Here is a 15,109-nt window from a genome sequence, read left to right on the forward strand (position 1 = left end):
GTGCAGGAGCTTAGCCATGAATCCGCTGCACCAGTAGGTATGCATGCATGCTTCTTCATGAGACATCTCTAAAGAAGGTAGCCTGAGAACTGCAATGGCTAATGTTTGGAGGCTGCAGCGAACTGACTTTTAACCATAAAACAAACCTTCAGCAAGTTCTAATAGTAGCCTATTGCATTTTTCAGCGGGTCAATTTCTGACCATAGAGTTAAGATTGCGTCTTTAAGCGCCTCATTCAAAGCGAAATAGAGAGGATGACTCCGTGTTTATGAGTACACCTTAATAATTGCTCATTACAAACCTCAATCAATCACCAGTGTTACATGCTACAAAGTTTTGTCATATTTTTCATCTTCGTAGCATGTAACTGGTTCAAAATGTCGAATCTTTAATTCTTCGAAGCGATTCAAAAATCCGTTTCAAGGGGGTATTTTTGAAAACATCGTAGCAACAACGAAGTACTGCAAATCATGTAAACATCGTTATTCGTATTATTGCACATATCTTTGCGATCAAAGGTTGGATTTTCATCGTTTCCATTAGTGACGTCCTTACAGCATCTCTGTTTCTAATGCACATGTTTTAAAAATATTATCTTCAAAATAAAAAATATTAACTCCGAAATTTAAAGAAAAAGTTCTTACGCGCTTTGACATTGACGTTTGACCTTAGACGCATTCTATGAGTGGCAGCTGCGGGAGAAATTATACGACCCGTTGTAGATACAAGCGCAACAGACTAATATAGAAAACGCGGTGTTGTACGACAATTTTTCCGTAGCACGTAAACTCATCAGCTACGAATAATTGGGAGTTGTGTGACCACTCCTGAGTATCATGTAAATACGTCCTCCTCATTCCTACGATCGAAACCACAACTTCGAAGCATGTAACACTAGTGAATGATAGAGAGTTTTATGTCTATCTAAGAGGAGCGAAGAAAAAATACTCATCACTGCTAAGCGTTTTAAATTGATTATGGAATATTGATAAACGTCAAACTAACCTCATGAATATTCATAGGAAGCCATCAGTACTAAAATGTTTGGTGTGAAAAAATTCTCCTAAGCGGTTGCAAGAGACAAGGCTCTACTTCTGCCAAATAGACCCAAGAAAACTCGTCACTTATAAATTGTGGTAACCAAAACTGAACTGTCATTGCAGATGTTTTAATAAAGTTTTAGGTGCAGAAATTGAATGAAAGACTCATTCAACAATATCTTCAAAAATCTTTTATCTTCACGAAAGACAACCATCAGAAACGCATATGGTTTATAATACCAATAATAGTTGTTAAGGATTCTATGGAATAGATTCACAGTAAATCAGTCTTTGAATAGATTTAATACTTGAAATGGAGATTGCCCTCACTAAAATAATAATAAGTAATAGGAATAGTAATAGTAATAACAATAGTAATAAGAATCCATGGAAAGACTGTCAAAGGTTATTGTGAAAAGTAATGCAGAAAACCCATCTCCAGATACACTCACACCATTAGTCAGTAGAACACGATGCCTAGAGCCAGCTGCTGAGCTAGACCCACACGTCTATGAACTGTTTATTTTAGGTATCATCCCTAAATCATCCTAAAGGATCTGAGCTATGATTTTACATGTTGCTTTCTGGGTCTTTATGTGTAGTTGGTATGCACGTTCGCATCCAGATTCCAATAGCATGCTCTCACGCATTTTCCAGAATTATGAGAGTTTTGTGATACAGGCCTCTGTGTCAGTGGGCAGGCGTATGCCCCTCAGTGCGTTGCTAAAATCATGTTCTTGAAACTACTTATACCGTAAAACCCCTATTTGAATGCCATGGTGCCATATTTTTAACCCTTTCCCTACAGCGGCGTTTAATTAGAGGTGGTGTTCAAATAGAAGGAGGTGCACACTGTATTTTACGATTAGCTTGTCAGAATTTTGGAAAGATAAATTTAACCTTTTTACGAGAGAAGCGATGCTGATATCACCTATATTTTGCACTCACCTTCGGGCGAATCGACATTAATGTCGTCGATCCCGGTATTTTTAAAAGACTGTTTTTCCCATATGTCGAAGCATCAGATCGAGATAAACAAGGAACTAGGTGCTTTGATAATAAAATATTAGCATAGTTCTGTTAAGTATTTCAATGGTAGCGCTTTCAAAGTTCCAAATAGAAATAACTGTAAAGATTTGGAGTTAGAAAACGTACATAACATTTTCAACTTTGAAAAACTTTTCAACATTTCAAATTTAGACTACACCATAAAAATGGCTGCTATTAAGCTGTACAGCGTTCCTAAAGAGTACTCTCATCATTCATCGAAACGTTTTGAAGTCTTCATATCATATTGTAGACCACATTATAGAGAAATCTAAAAACAATGGATATGATTTAAACTTTAGTGACTCCGAATCAGAGTATAGTTCTGATGATTGTGACGATCAATATTTTCAGGGACACCGTCACCAAAATAATGGCAACCATTACAGCAACACCAAAAAAATTAATTCTTTCGCAACCATTGCATTCTTTTATTACACGTAAAACTTTTTTGTGGACACTTATCTACTGATCACGTTCTATTATGGGTTCGTAAAGATCAAAATATACCAAAGTGTTAGGCAAAGAGAGGTGACGTTTAATTAAAGGGTGGCGTTGTATTTTTCAACCCTTATTCTATGGTGGCATTCAATAATGGGTGGCGTTTAAATAGAGGTTTTACAGTATATTGTGTAACTGGCCACTCTCGATATGCCAGACATGTTTGAGAATGCCAAACATGCTGTAATAGGACTTGTCGCAGGTCATTTTCTAATTACCGTATTATCCAGACTATTAACCGCATCCCTATATAAGGCATCCCTATATAAGCCGCATCTGCTCTATTTTTAAAAACCGCTAATAAAACAATACATAGGCTGCACTATTTGTATAGGCCGCAGAACTTATAACAATGCCTTTTAACACGACAGCAACTTTTTAACCCCATGCCTAACAGAACGGTGCTGTTAGGCCCTGTTTCGTTTTTCCTTTCATCGCTAGAGGCGCTAACCGGAGATTCCGGTTGGTGCGACCCTAGCGGTGAAAGAAAAAAACACAGAATAGCCGCAGCCTCTAGATAAGCCGCAAGGCTCAAAACGTCTAAAAAAGTAGCGACTAATAGTTCAAAAAATATGGTAATAAAATTTGCTTGGATTGAGAAGATAACTCCAAGTTCAAAGACACGGTTTAAAAACAAACTTACACAAAATTTATGATTTTATCAAAAAGCATTGATAGCTTTCTATCATTTACGGTTATTTTTTATGTTTAAGGTGATCTGACTGCCAAATTGTTTCAATATTACAATCAACAAAACTTGATTGCAGTTAAAACGCTCAGAAGAAAAAAAGCATCTCCAAAGATGATGTCAGTAGTCATGTCCCCCGTTCGTCTCTCTCGCTATAACATCAGCTAATGCGTTCATGTTGCAGCGCTACTATCTCTATTGACATCTCTATTGACATCTCTATTGACATCTCTATTGACATCTCTATTGACATCTTTTATTTTATATTTGCTCATGATTGTTAAAATAAAACTCCATATATATCTTCAGATGCAGTTCTATAGGTGTTTCAAACGACACAAAGATAGGTTGTATAGAATTTGTCCCATTTTTTCCTCTAAATGCTGTGGAAACATATAACTACCCGGTGTCGATGAAACCATAAATTTATCACTTTTAAACAATATACACAAGTACGGACATCATTTTAGAAAAGTCTGGGCAGGTCTTTTTTCTTCTAAACAATAAAGTTTCACTGATTTCAAACTTGAAACACCCTGGCATTAAACTGACTAAAAACAACAAATCAAATGAAATTGTAAAAAAAATATCTAGATTTTTAGATAGAACCTTTCAAAATTTGACACAAATGACCCTATGAACAGATATATAAAACTAATAAATAAGAAAGTAGGAATAACAAAAAGCGGTTATTGCTAGTAACCTTAGAGGCAAACAGATAGGGCAAGATGGACAAGCGAGGGCTAGATGATACAGGAAATGAATGATGTAGAGGTAGGAATGGTGATAGATATACATTATGTAACTTACTCTAATGTATCTCAGATGAAGTTTAAATAAACTCAGCTTGTTAATTAGTTATATATATTAAATTTATAACACAGAATAGGTAAAAGGCCAAAAGAATATTAAATCTATAACAAATACATGTAGGCCTATGTTATTGTTATTATTATTATTTTAATGACATGTGTAGGCTCTGTGTACATCTTCTAGGTAGCGGTGGTGAAAGAGGTATTCTGTGTAACCTACTCTAACTCAGACCAGGTCAAGGTTAAACTAACTTTGCTCAATCATTTTATGTTAAGCACTTTTTCTTTTAAATTTAGACCTGACGCGTTAACTGCAACTTAGCAACTGTAAAAACGTCGCAAAAATGACTTACTGTACAGAGTCTAGTATAACTTATCTTTTTTATCCGATAGTAAATAGATGTTTGAGTATTTAACATTTAATTACACATAATGATAACAAGGAAGTATATTAACTAATATAATTTTTAATATAAATAATAATATATTATTATTTGTATTAAGGCTAAATATTAATAACGAATAGTATATGCTTTCAAACAAAAGCTTATGTCTAAAAATAGGTTAGAGAGATAGCTAGCATCCTTGCACCAACCTGGAGAAAGTAGGGCAGCCATTTGAGAGTTGTAGTCTTGTACACTCGGCAGCACAATTGCCACATAACCGTCTGTCCATGTCTGCAGGTAAGAATACAGACTAACTTTAATAACTATCAACTATATATAAATCAACAAATAGTCCAAATCATCATTATTAAAGCGATAACAAATAGGGATGTAAAAATTACAACAAATCATAAATTGAAAAAGATGCATTGATAAAGATGTTCAAATGTAAAATGCATTGCAATGACACGCAATTTTGGCCTGAATATGTGGGTAGTTGCATTAGCAGTGTAGTAGCAAGCAAGTCATAGCTATGCAGTATGATAGCATTACACACTTTTGCTACTGCGCAGTCCACAGTATATACGCAATACAACTACATGTATTTTTAATGCACAGTTAGCAGTATTGGTGCAGTGATGGTATCAGCTACTGTACAGTGAGCAGTGCTGTATGCAGTGGGAATGGTTAGAGGATGAAGTGGGACCATCACTTTTATATGAATCGTAAGGATCTTCCTCTTTATCTTAGATTCAATAATAATAGACCATCACATAGATTAATTATATAATGATATTAATCATATTAATATCATTAAATTGATATATATAAGTATCACTTTCATTAATTGTAAGGATATTCCTCTTTATCTTAGATTTAATATACACTTTTGAGGGTCTTTGGCGTCTAAGAAGCGTGATAAAGGGTGCCAATAGAACATTCTATATTTACACTTCGAGTAACCTAACAGAAAAATAACAAACTTCGACAGCTGCTAGCACAATGATGCTCACAGAGTGATATCACTGGCCCAAAGAATAAGAGATACTCATGTAGTTCAAACATATTTTATTGATTTTTTTAAATTTTTAATTTTTTAATTATTATTTTTCTCCCGCGAGAGATTACTGAACACATTTACATAGAAATGCTTTCATATATCATAGATATAGCAGTACCCAATGACTGTAACATAGCCGGCAAAAAAGCGAAAAAGAAATATCCCACCTGGAGAGATTGAGAAATACTGGCATATAATAACACAATAAATTCACCAGTCATTGGAGCATTGGGTATAATAACACCTTCCATCAAATGTAGTTTGCCCAAATGCTGATTTGCAACAACCAACACAAGGGGCTTTCAAGAAAACGCTCTATTGGTAACGGTTAAGATTTTAAGGAGCGTGCTCCAACTCCAAGGTCTCTGGTAGGAGACCCGAGCTAAAGTAAACATTACCACCCTACTTGAGTAAACAGGCGTAAAAATAATTTTCATAATATATATGACTAGCCAATCCATGGTAAATACAGTAGACGCTCCTATAACGTATACCTCCGAGAACATAAATTCCAGAGACATAAAAAATTCAAGTCAAGTTTTTGTTTCCTACTACATAAAAGATTCCAAATAACGTAGTGCCAAACAGGGCGAGTTCTCAAATTCGATTTGAATGTTAATCTATCTTGCCAAACTTGCGAAAGAAAAACGACGCGCGTATAGCTTTTTATCTATTATATATAGGCCTACAGCTTTCGCAACAATCTAGTTCATCGGGATAGATCGTTCAGTATGCCGGCAAAACAGAATAGGGTAGCTGTGCAATTGTTCATAAATACAGAGGCGATCAATTGGTACAGGTGTTACAGCGTCAGTCTACCAATCACGAGTTGGAGTCTCGTCGAAAGTTCCATGTTATCCTAACCATGACCCCCTGAATACAGATAGACGACGGACAGTAGTATCGCTTGTTTGTAAAATACTTTGTCGTTTTGCTTTCTTGTAGGCATATAAAATATCTGTTATTAGTTTTACTTAGCAGAGTACCAGAGTACACCTTGCTGTTTAGAAAAAATAAGCAAATCGTTGTAAATGAATGTCGAAGATGTGCACTCCCCATCAACTATTGTAGTATTGTAGTTATTGTAGAAAAAGTAGCCTAAAATTTTGATCTATAAAACCAGTGAAGTTGATCATAAAAAGGAAAAAAAGTTCTCAATGCAAACTAATAATGCAGCAGTTACGGTAAAGCCCACAAATTAAAAAAATTTAAGTCAGGTTTTGCCTTTTTGCATGGCCAAAGGGGTGAGTTTGGAAAGATCTTGGAAAGGATTAGGCAATTTGCATGTATTTTACAGTTCGTACAACGTAAATTCCCTATAACGTAATTGTTTTTCGAATGGATTATTTACGTTGTAGAAGCGTCTACTGTAACCTTACAGTAAGGCTACCCTTAGCGCTGTGTGCCCCTGATAAGTGAATACTGCCAACTGACTATTACATCTGGTATGCCTACATGAACTGTTCAGGGTTGAGCCACATAGGTACACGTCACTGGGTAATCATCACGAGGAAAAAATATTTGAAATCGTGTTAAAAAAAACCAAATCTGTAATTACCAAACTAAACAGTAAAAATAACAATGATACCTTATTATATTGGAGAACAAGCGAAGGCGTAACGACTCCGAATACCTAGTAATTTACAGTATGAACAGTTTAGCCCTTTCACTGCCGTAGACGCATTTAAGCGTTTTCTATGGTCGGCTGCCGTAGACGCATTTTTGTCACTTTCTCAGCAACTGCGTATAGTAACTTAATTTTATTATTCGTTGACAACATAACCAACGACCTTTAAGACTTTTATGGTATTGACAGTGTTGTCCGAAAATCTCTTTATAAAACTAGCCTAAAATAACGAAGCAATTTTAGATTTTTGTTTGGAGATTTCCAACTGAAAGATGAACATTTTTTTATAAGTTTTGTTCGTACCTCCCGAGTTACAAAACAGATAATTACTTTTGTTGATGACATTATAGCCAATTCAGATTGAGATTTTTGTGATTGCACAGATAATTTAAGTAGCAGCTCTGACTCTGATAGTGATGAAAGTAATAGTTTTGTAAGTTTAAGGAATATTGTAGAGGATCGTTTTAGATTTGCATCGATCGTAGCTTCACATAGTTTTATCATCGCACAAAGTATAGACCCATTGAATTTTTGAATAGCAATGTTGGTTAAAATGTTGGCAAAATAAAATATGCAACAAAAATGTTCTAGATAGCGATTGAAATTGAAAAAATTGCTGTATACATATCATGAAGCAAAATTGGCAATTTTTGGTAAAATGGCTGGCAGTAGGCCGATAGCTAAATTTGTACATATACAGCAGTGAAAGGGTTAAGTCAGACAAGCATCTGTTGCTTGTCACGAACCTGAGCGCTACATGTAACAGAGAGAATATTCTCTACTGACAGATTCAGCAATAGCAAACAGATACCTCCGGGTTACTATGATATACCGTTTTTCTGCTTTACGATGTGGAACATGACGTTTTTTCGCCTCGCCATACAACATTTTTTCTCGCCGTATGACATCAACAAAAATTCATCAGAAACCGGAAACAGGTGATAAAATTTTGGCCTATGACAAAGTCGAACTTTAGTTTACTAAACACGTACTAAAACTTAGCTTCAAGTTTGTGTTTAGTCAGCTAAATTTATTTAGATTAAATTCAAAGTTTATGTGATACGTCTGTCCCAAAGGTAAGCGCTACATACAGTATGTACTGCACGTAGTACATTGTAATGTTACATTTTATTGCAGATCACAACCACTACATACACTAAAGCGACTGTAGGTAACTATAGTTAATAAGGTTAACATAATATTTTGTAACTAATTTCTAATATGTACAGTATGTATAAAAAATTTTGATGTTTTTATCAAAGGGTGTTTGCATTAGATAATTACTGTGGGTTTCTATATCCCTCTATACGACATTTTTGCTTCACGATGCCAACACTGGAACGAATTAATGTCATATGGCGAGAGTGCACTGCAAGTGCGTTATTTAATGAACACATCAGCTTCTCTATTCAAATGTTATTTCCAATTAAGTAAGACAATTGCTAGGAAATATACTATAAAATATACAATAGCTTGGCTAATCGAGATGCAAGCCCAGTTGGTAGACAGTGAGCAGGGTGTGGCTCGCATGAATGAAAAATCACTGAAACTTTAAGGAAAAAGAAAAAAGACAGCCCATCGATGCGCAGACTACTCTAGCCTCGACAGCAGGGGTCGCTTCCAGACTATCCTAAACAGGTTGGCGTTTTCCCCGAATGTCAGCAGGCAGCTGATTCCATGCTTCTGAGACTTGGTATGATAACTGACAATGTCCTGATGCTCAAGAAGATCCTTGAAGTGGTAGATCGAAAGAGAATTTATGAGTAGAGTAAAAGTGGGTAGTTTTAGGGGAAACACAACTGGTATAGTACAAATCGTGAACAAGCAAACATACACGATTGTGATATAAGTCAAAGAAGAAGAATTTTAGCTGTTTTGCACAATGGACATGAATTGGTATGAGGACATTTCTTTTTCAAATTGTGCAAAAGCATCCTCTAAGGAAATACATACTACTGACTCGAATGCATACTGCACCTGTGTCTTAACACATTATGCTATTTTGTTTAATAAATCAAAGTAGGTCCATGCCTTCCTCGCCGGCAAGAACAATCATAGTGCACTAACAGCATCAGTAAACATTGTAAAGCTGGTGGAGATTGTGGAAAGATTGAAGCATGGCAGAGTGGCTGGCCAGACTTAACTGAAATCAATGCTAAGTGGGTCAGCTGTTTGCATGTCTTCTGTCAATAATGCCGCATGGCCACAGGCCTGTCCAGTCTCAAATGATTCAATGCTAAATTGACGAATGCTTGCGAGGGCGTTGCACAACGAATTAATTACTTTCCTTGCAAGATTCGCTGCTTTGCAAGGACACCTGACACACTCCCAATTGAGTCGTACAATTACTACCATAGCGATTCTTCGATGCAGACGTTTTCTAAAAGCCAAACGTTTTACCGGCCAATAAAAGTCAAACATCTTTTTAATAAAATGTAACAGAGATTTGGTCAACTCCAAATAAGCGTTTGCAGTAAAATTCATGCACACGTACAAAAGCAATATGCTAAATAAACAAGAAGTACTGAAGTATTGCTCCCTCGTACCAAACCAACTCACATATACACCGATAGGCACATCAACAGCCCAACTGCTGAAAATTCCTATTGTCCTTCAACTTGAAGATAAAATTATACAACATTTCACTTGATTTTATCAGAAAGTATCGAAATTTTCTATCAATTGCGATTGTTTTTATGTTTGAGATGGTCTGATGGTCAGGATGTTTCAAGAATGAAATTATAGGCTCAAAACCTTTTTATAACACTTAAACAATTTTCCAGCATGGATGACAAAATTTTAGCTTGAGTGAAGTGAAGGGGAGATCCTGTCTGTCTGTCCTGTCTGTCCTGTCTGTCTGTCCTGTCTGTAATGAGCATTTATGAGACACATCAAATTAGTAAAAAAATATTAAATAAATAATAAAAAAGATTCCACAATGTTTGCAGCTTTAGATTCGCTGACTATTAGAGTTGCAATAAAACCGGATGATTCATGTTGTTTTGCTAGTTTTATCATGCTCGTGCAGTGTCTAGGACTTTCAACTTTAATAATAGTTTTATCATGTTCGTGCAGTGTCTACGACTTTCAACTTTAATAATAATAGTTTTTCTATTGCTCAATTGGATCTCTGATAATAAAACTCGTAACTTTGGATGCTTTTTAAAAATCCCAAAGATCATAGTAATTCTATATTATCCTGCAAAATAAAGTAAATATAAATATATTTACTTTATTTATATTTACTAGTAAATATAAACTGCATGTTTTTATCACTCTGGTATGAATCTCTAGTCTGATCCGGTAAATTAAGTTTATTCATACCTGATCAATGCAGCTGATATATTCGGCAAACAACTTTCTTGATTTAGAAAATTTGTGTAAAATGTTTTATTTACAGTAACAAAACTTATTACAATCAATAACAGGTGAAGAATGCAGTGTTATGTCTATTATTAGCATTACAAAATTAAACTATTATATTTTGTTGCTTTTAAAAATAGCAAATACATAATTGTATATTTATTAACATCTTTCTCTAACAAAAGGGAACAATTGATGATGGAGCACAAAAATTCTGATTGCTCTCTGTATCAGATTCATTTTAGCGAAGATCTTTGAATCAGATGATATATTATGAGTCGGGTATCTCCAATAAGCCTTTCATAAAACAAATTATCAGATTCAAACACGGTCCGACTATATCGAAGATCTGGTAAATATAGTTCTATATCAATTGCTCAGTTTTTGTCTAAAACTGTCATTTTTTGGTTGCTGAGCAATATTTTCGGAGTGTCAGTTTATATACATAAGTATTGTGTGTAATTGTGAGGACAATGACCAACAGCAGGTGAACGCTAGAACTTGCGAAACCGATGATGACCACAAATAAACATTCACTACGGTTGTTCAAGCTTTTTTGTCTCAAACCTAGAATGTGGTTCAATATGTATATATACACTTGGCTAGACATATCCGCGCGGTGTTCCATAAGCAAACAACTTACATGTATATTAGTCTGTCGTGAATGACATTGTTATGAAATGTCCGCTTATGTGCCCATGGGACCGGTAAGAAACCTCCCCTTGCATGCGTCTGGTAGGATATGCACTTTTTCAGCCCTAGCATGGGTCTATTGACAGACAAAGCAGAGATTAGCTTTTGTTATTCGTATAATTCAAGACACATCAACTTGTTATCAGGACGAGTACCCGCCTAGACTAGTCGATGATGAATGTTGTGACAGGACACGACAGGAGTGGACAACACAACCAGCTGTTTACAAGCGAAGGTCAGTCTGAAAAGCTGTGAGCAAATGAGGGTGCAATGTTTCAGTATTTTCTCTACGCAAACAGACAAGACTTCTGCAACCAACTTCGTGTAGCCTTTGGAACCCAAAAATTGCAAGAGTGGGAAAAGAGGCTATGCCCTTTGGACAAGCTTATGACGTCTGATATCGAGGCAATGATTCACCTGCTACCGCTGTCAGGATGTCATTAAAAAAAGACCAACGGCTCAAATGATGCTGACTATCTATAAACAGGAAGAAGTGCTTAGGTGACATCGGTCAAACTCAAACCAGTTCTTCTATAATGAAGTCATTCTTCAAGGGATGCATGACAACAGATACAAATAGTTACAAAACCTCTGACTACCACTATTTATAGCTTTAAATAAACAGATGGCTAAAGATATCCAGAGTGTTTATGAAAGAATCTGATACCTCAGAGCGACTGACCGTTGACCACACAGGAATGCCCCAGACAGTTACATCACCCGGACACGCAGACATCATTGCCATAGGCCAGATTGACATGTGGCCTACTGGTAGAAATCAATTGAGAATTTAGGAAGCTTTCTAGAAGTCGCCGCGGTAGACCATAAACGAACCAGTGACATTTTTCACATACATGAGCGTTCAGGACAGAGTTGTCATCCCAACGTTTGCGGCTATAACAACCTAATGAAATGTATTTTGATTTTTAAAACTTCACTGACCTTAAATAACAATTGAAAACTAAGCCTAGGAGCAACCGAGATGGTCAAGCAAAACAGCCGACTCACTTCTCTTCCCACAATTTAACATCCATTGTAATATTCTTTAGAAGACAAGCTTTGATCACTTGATAGAGACAATAGCTACACAGCGAAAACAAAAAACATACACTTCTCATTGCCAATAATTCATACTGTTCTACAACTGCCATAAACGTGTCATGCATTGCAGTGTACATTTTTCAAAATCTGTCTGCAGCGATGTAATAGTTGAAAAGGAGACAACTCCAACTTTAGAATTAGGCAACCATAGTTCCTACTTCATTCCAGCTAGATAGAATGAAGGACTCTCTCTTGGCGCCGTCATATTGATGACCAACGTTCAGCATGAGGGAGAACTAGATACAGTTAAACTGCTACATGCTGACTTAACTTATATGGATAACTGTTATGTATGTCAAAAACGTCTCATGTTGGAGCCATTAGTCAAATAAGAATACAGTATTGGCTCCTTCAACTTGTTCCCCAGCGCTATAAAACTTCAATATAATTATTTCAGGTGACTACACACCAAGATTTAAACAAATGCATTATACAGAAGTATGTAAAAACTCAAATGCAAAAAACTAAATATTGAAAGCAATAATAACCAATTGTTTATCATTGTTACTAGTAAAGCTTGCCAGTCCCGTGTACTGTGAGAGATCATCATGAATAATCAGTATATAAATTATCCCTGTAAGCTGCAAGGCTCCTGAGTGGTGTAGTGGCGGTGCGCTTGCTTTTTGAATCTGATGCCGGGAATTTGATTGGAGGAATTTTTTTTATTGCTCTTACCATGGCTTTGGACAGACACTGCTCTTATTATAGTAAAAATTGTTTCTTCAATGTGGAGACAAAACTGGAATGTAGGGTCAGTAAGGCAAAGGTTCACAGGTTGGGGTGGTGATAGAATATATGTATGTGGTTTGACTTACTCCAATTTAGACAAGATGACTTACTCTAATTTAGACAAGATGACTTACTCCAACTTAGACAAGATGACTTACTCTAATTTAGACAAGATGACTTACTCCAATTTAGACAAGATGACTTACTCTAATTTAGACAAGATGACTTACTCTAATTTAGACAAGATGACTTACTCCAACTTAGACAAGATGACTTACTCTAATTTAGACAAGATGACTTACTCTAATTTAGACAAGATGACTTACTCTAATTTAGACAAGATGACTTACTCTAATTTAGACAAGATGACTTACTCTAATTTAGACAAGATGACTTACTCTACTTCAAACTAGGTAAACCCTAAAATAACTCAGTTTATTTATTTTGTTTTATTTATAACTCTGTTTTTCATCTTGAATTTTCAACCTCTTCACTTTCCATCTGATCGTGAAGCTGTAATGTTTTGAGAACCTTTAAAATTCATACGCTGAAAATAACTACTGCTGTTAAGCCAAATATTTGTAGCATTTATGGAAGCTCATATATAGAGATGATCGTAAGAAAGGGGTTTAAATAGGACCAGATATTACGAGACCCAGTAAGACCAGTCAAATAATAAATCCATGTCTTGAGGAATGTCTACTAAACTGGCTACTAATAAAACAACCTACTCGCAGCTTCAAAACCTAAAGCCCTAACACTACACATTCAAATACCTCTCTGAACAGTACGCAATATTCTTTTATTTGAATAAAAAACAAAATTTCTCTAAAACCTAAATATATTTCCTAACGCTTAACATTTTCACAGCGTTTGAGTGCTCACCTCCGAAATTTCCAAGAAGCAAATTTAACTTTTTACAATGACAGCCAAAGTTAAGTCTTGATGAGCGAAAAAATATTTAAAAAAAAGAAAAAGAATTGTAGATGGAATTTGTATAACCAAACAAGAAATGTTTTTAAAATAATGTGAGTTGTCACAGTTTAGGAATACCACCGAGTGATTCACCAATAGGAGAGTTTAAAACAACTCGCTGCTGAATGTTTCAGAAATAAAACTGTTAACTTATGAAATAAAATACAAATATTAATCAATAGTAAACTATGAATATAATATATTTATAGTAAATATAATATATTTATAAATAATATATAAATATACAAATATTATATATTCAAATGTATTTATATAAATATATATTAAATATTTATATATATAATATATTTATTCATAAATATATTATATATAATTATGTTTATTTATATATATTTATGGAAACTAAACTAATACTATACTATAACGCACTTGCTCTGTTCACTGGCTGTTTATTAAGGTTGTTAAGGAAAACATTATGTGAAATTAGTCAAATAAACTTTGGCAAACATTTGTCAACGAAAATTCATTACATCGGCTGGTAGATAATCGGACAACAGATTCTTTCAAGACTCAAAAATTGAAGCCGTTTTTAAATGATAAAGAAGTGCCCAGCAGAAGAAGGAATTAGCTCAAACAGACTTTAGAAAATAGTTATGCTCTTTCCAGGTGTAGAACTCACGATACGGTCCAACCTTATTATCGCATAGCCATTCTCCGATTGGGCTGGTAGTGAATGAGTGCTTAGTAAGCATCCTTTTAATCTAGTGAGTATTCCTACCGGCGACAAGTCGAGGAATACTTTGGGTTGTAGTGAGTGTTAAATGCAAGCTAGTAAGTTTATCGTTCACTAAGCCTCCGCAAGGTGATCGATATTTTTTGTCAATGCAAGTACTGCATGTAGTTGAGAGCATAGCTGACCATCAATTACACCATAGTGGCAAAATATTTAAAGTATTACAGAGGAGGCTGACACTAAATAAATAAATTGAAATGCGTAACTGGTGTGAATAAATAATTTGAATATTTTGATGTGTCAAAGTTTTGTTTTCCTCCCGACGGCAAGTTTTTTGAACTGCTAAAATAAATTGATTCTCTATACAGGGCACAACGCTAGACATCGCCTCGA

At 35.2% G+C, this 15,109-nt stretch overlaps 1 protein-coding gene across 2 annotated transcripts in view; it reads right to left on the reverse strand.

Annotated features, from left to right (window-relative positions):
• Nucleotides 1–15,109, reverse strand: part of LOC137387678 (protein Abitram-like) — a 65,452-nt gene that overhangs the window by 38,141 nt on the left and 12,202 nt on the right. For both annotated transcript variants that reach the window (XR_010977938.1, XM_068074165.1), the window contains exon 5: nt 4,684–4,765. Coding sequence is in view for 1 of the 2 variants with exons in the window: in XM_068074165.1 (XP_067930266.1) it covers nt 4,684–4,765 (82 nt within the window). In the remaining variant the exon portion in view is untranslated. The remainder of the gene's footprint in view (nt 1–4,683; nt 4,766–15,109) is intronic.

The sequence above is a fragment of the Watersipora subatra genome, chromosome 2, assembly GCF_963576615.1.
Source record: "Watersipora subatra chromosome 2, tzWatSuba1.1, whole genome shotgun sequence".
In the NCBI taxonomy this organism is placed as follows: domain Eukaryota; kingdom Metazoa; phylum Bryozoa; class Gymnolaemata; order Cheilostomatida; family Watersiporidae; genus Watersipora; species Watersipora subatra.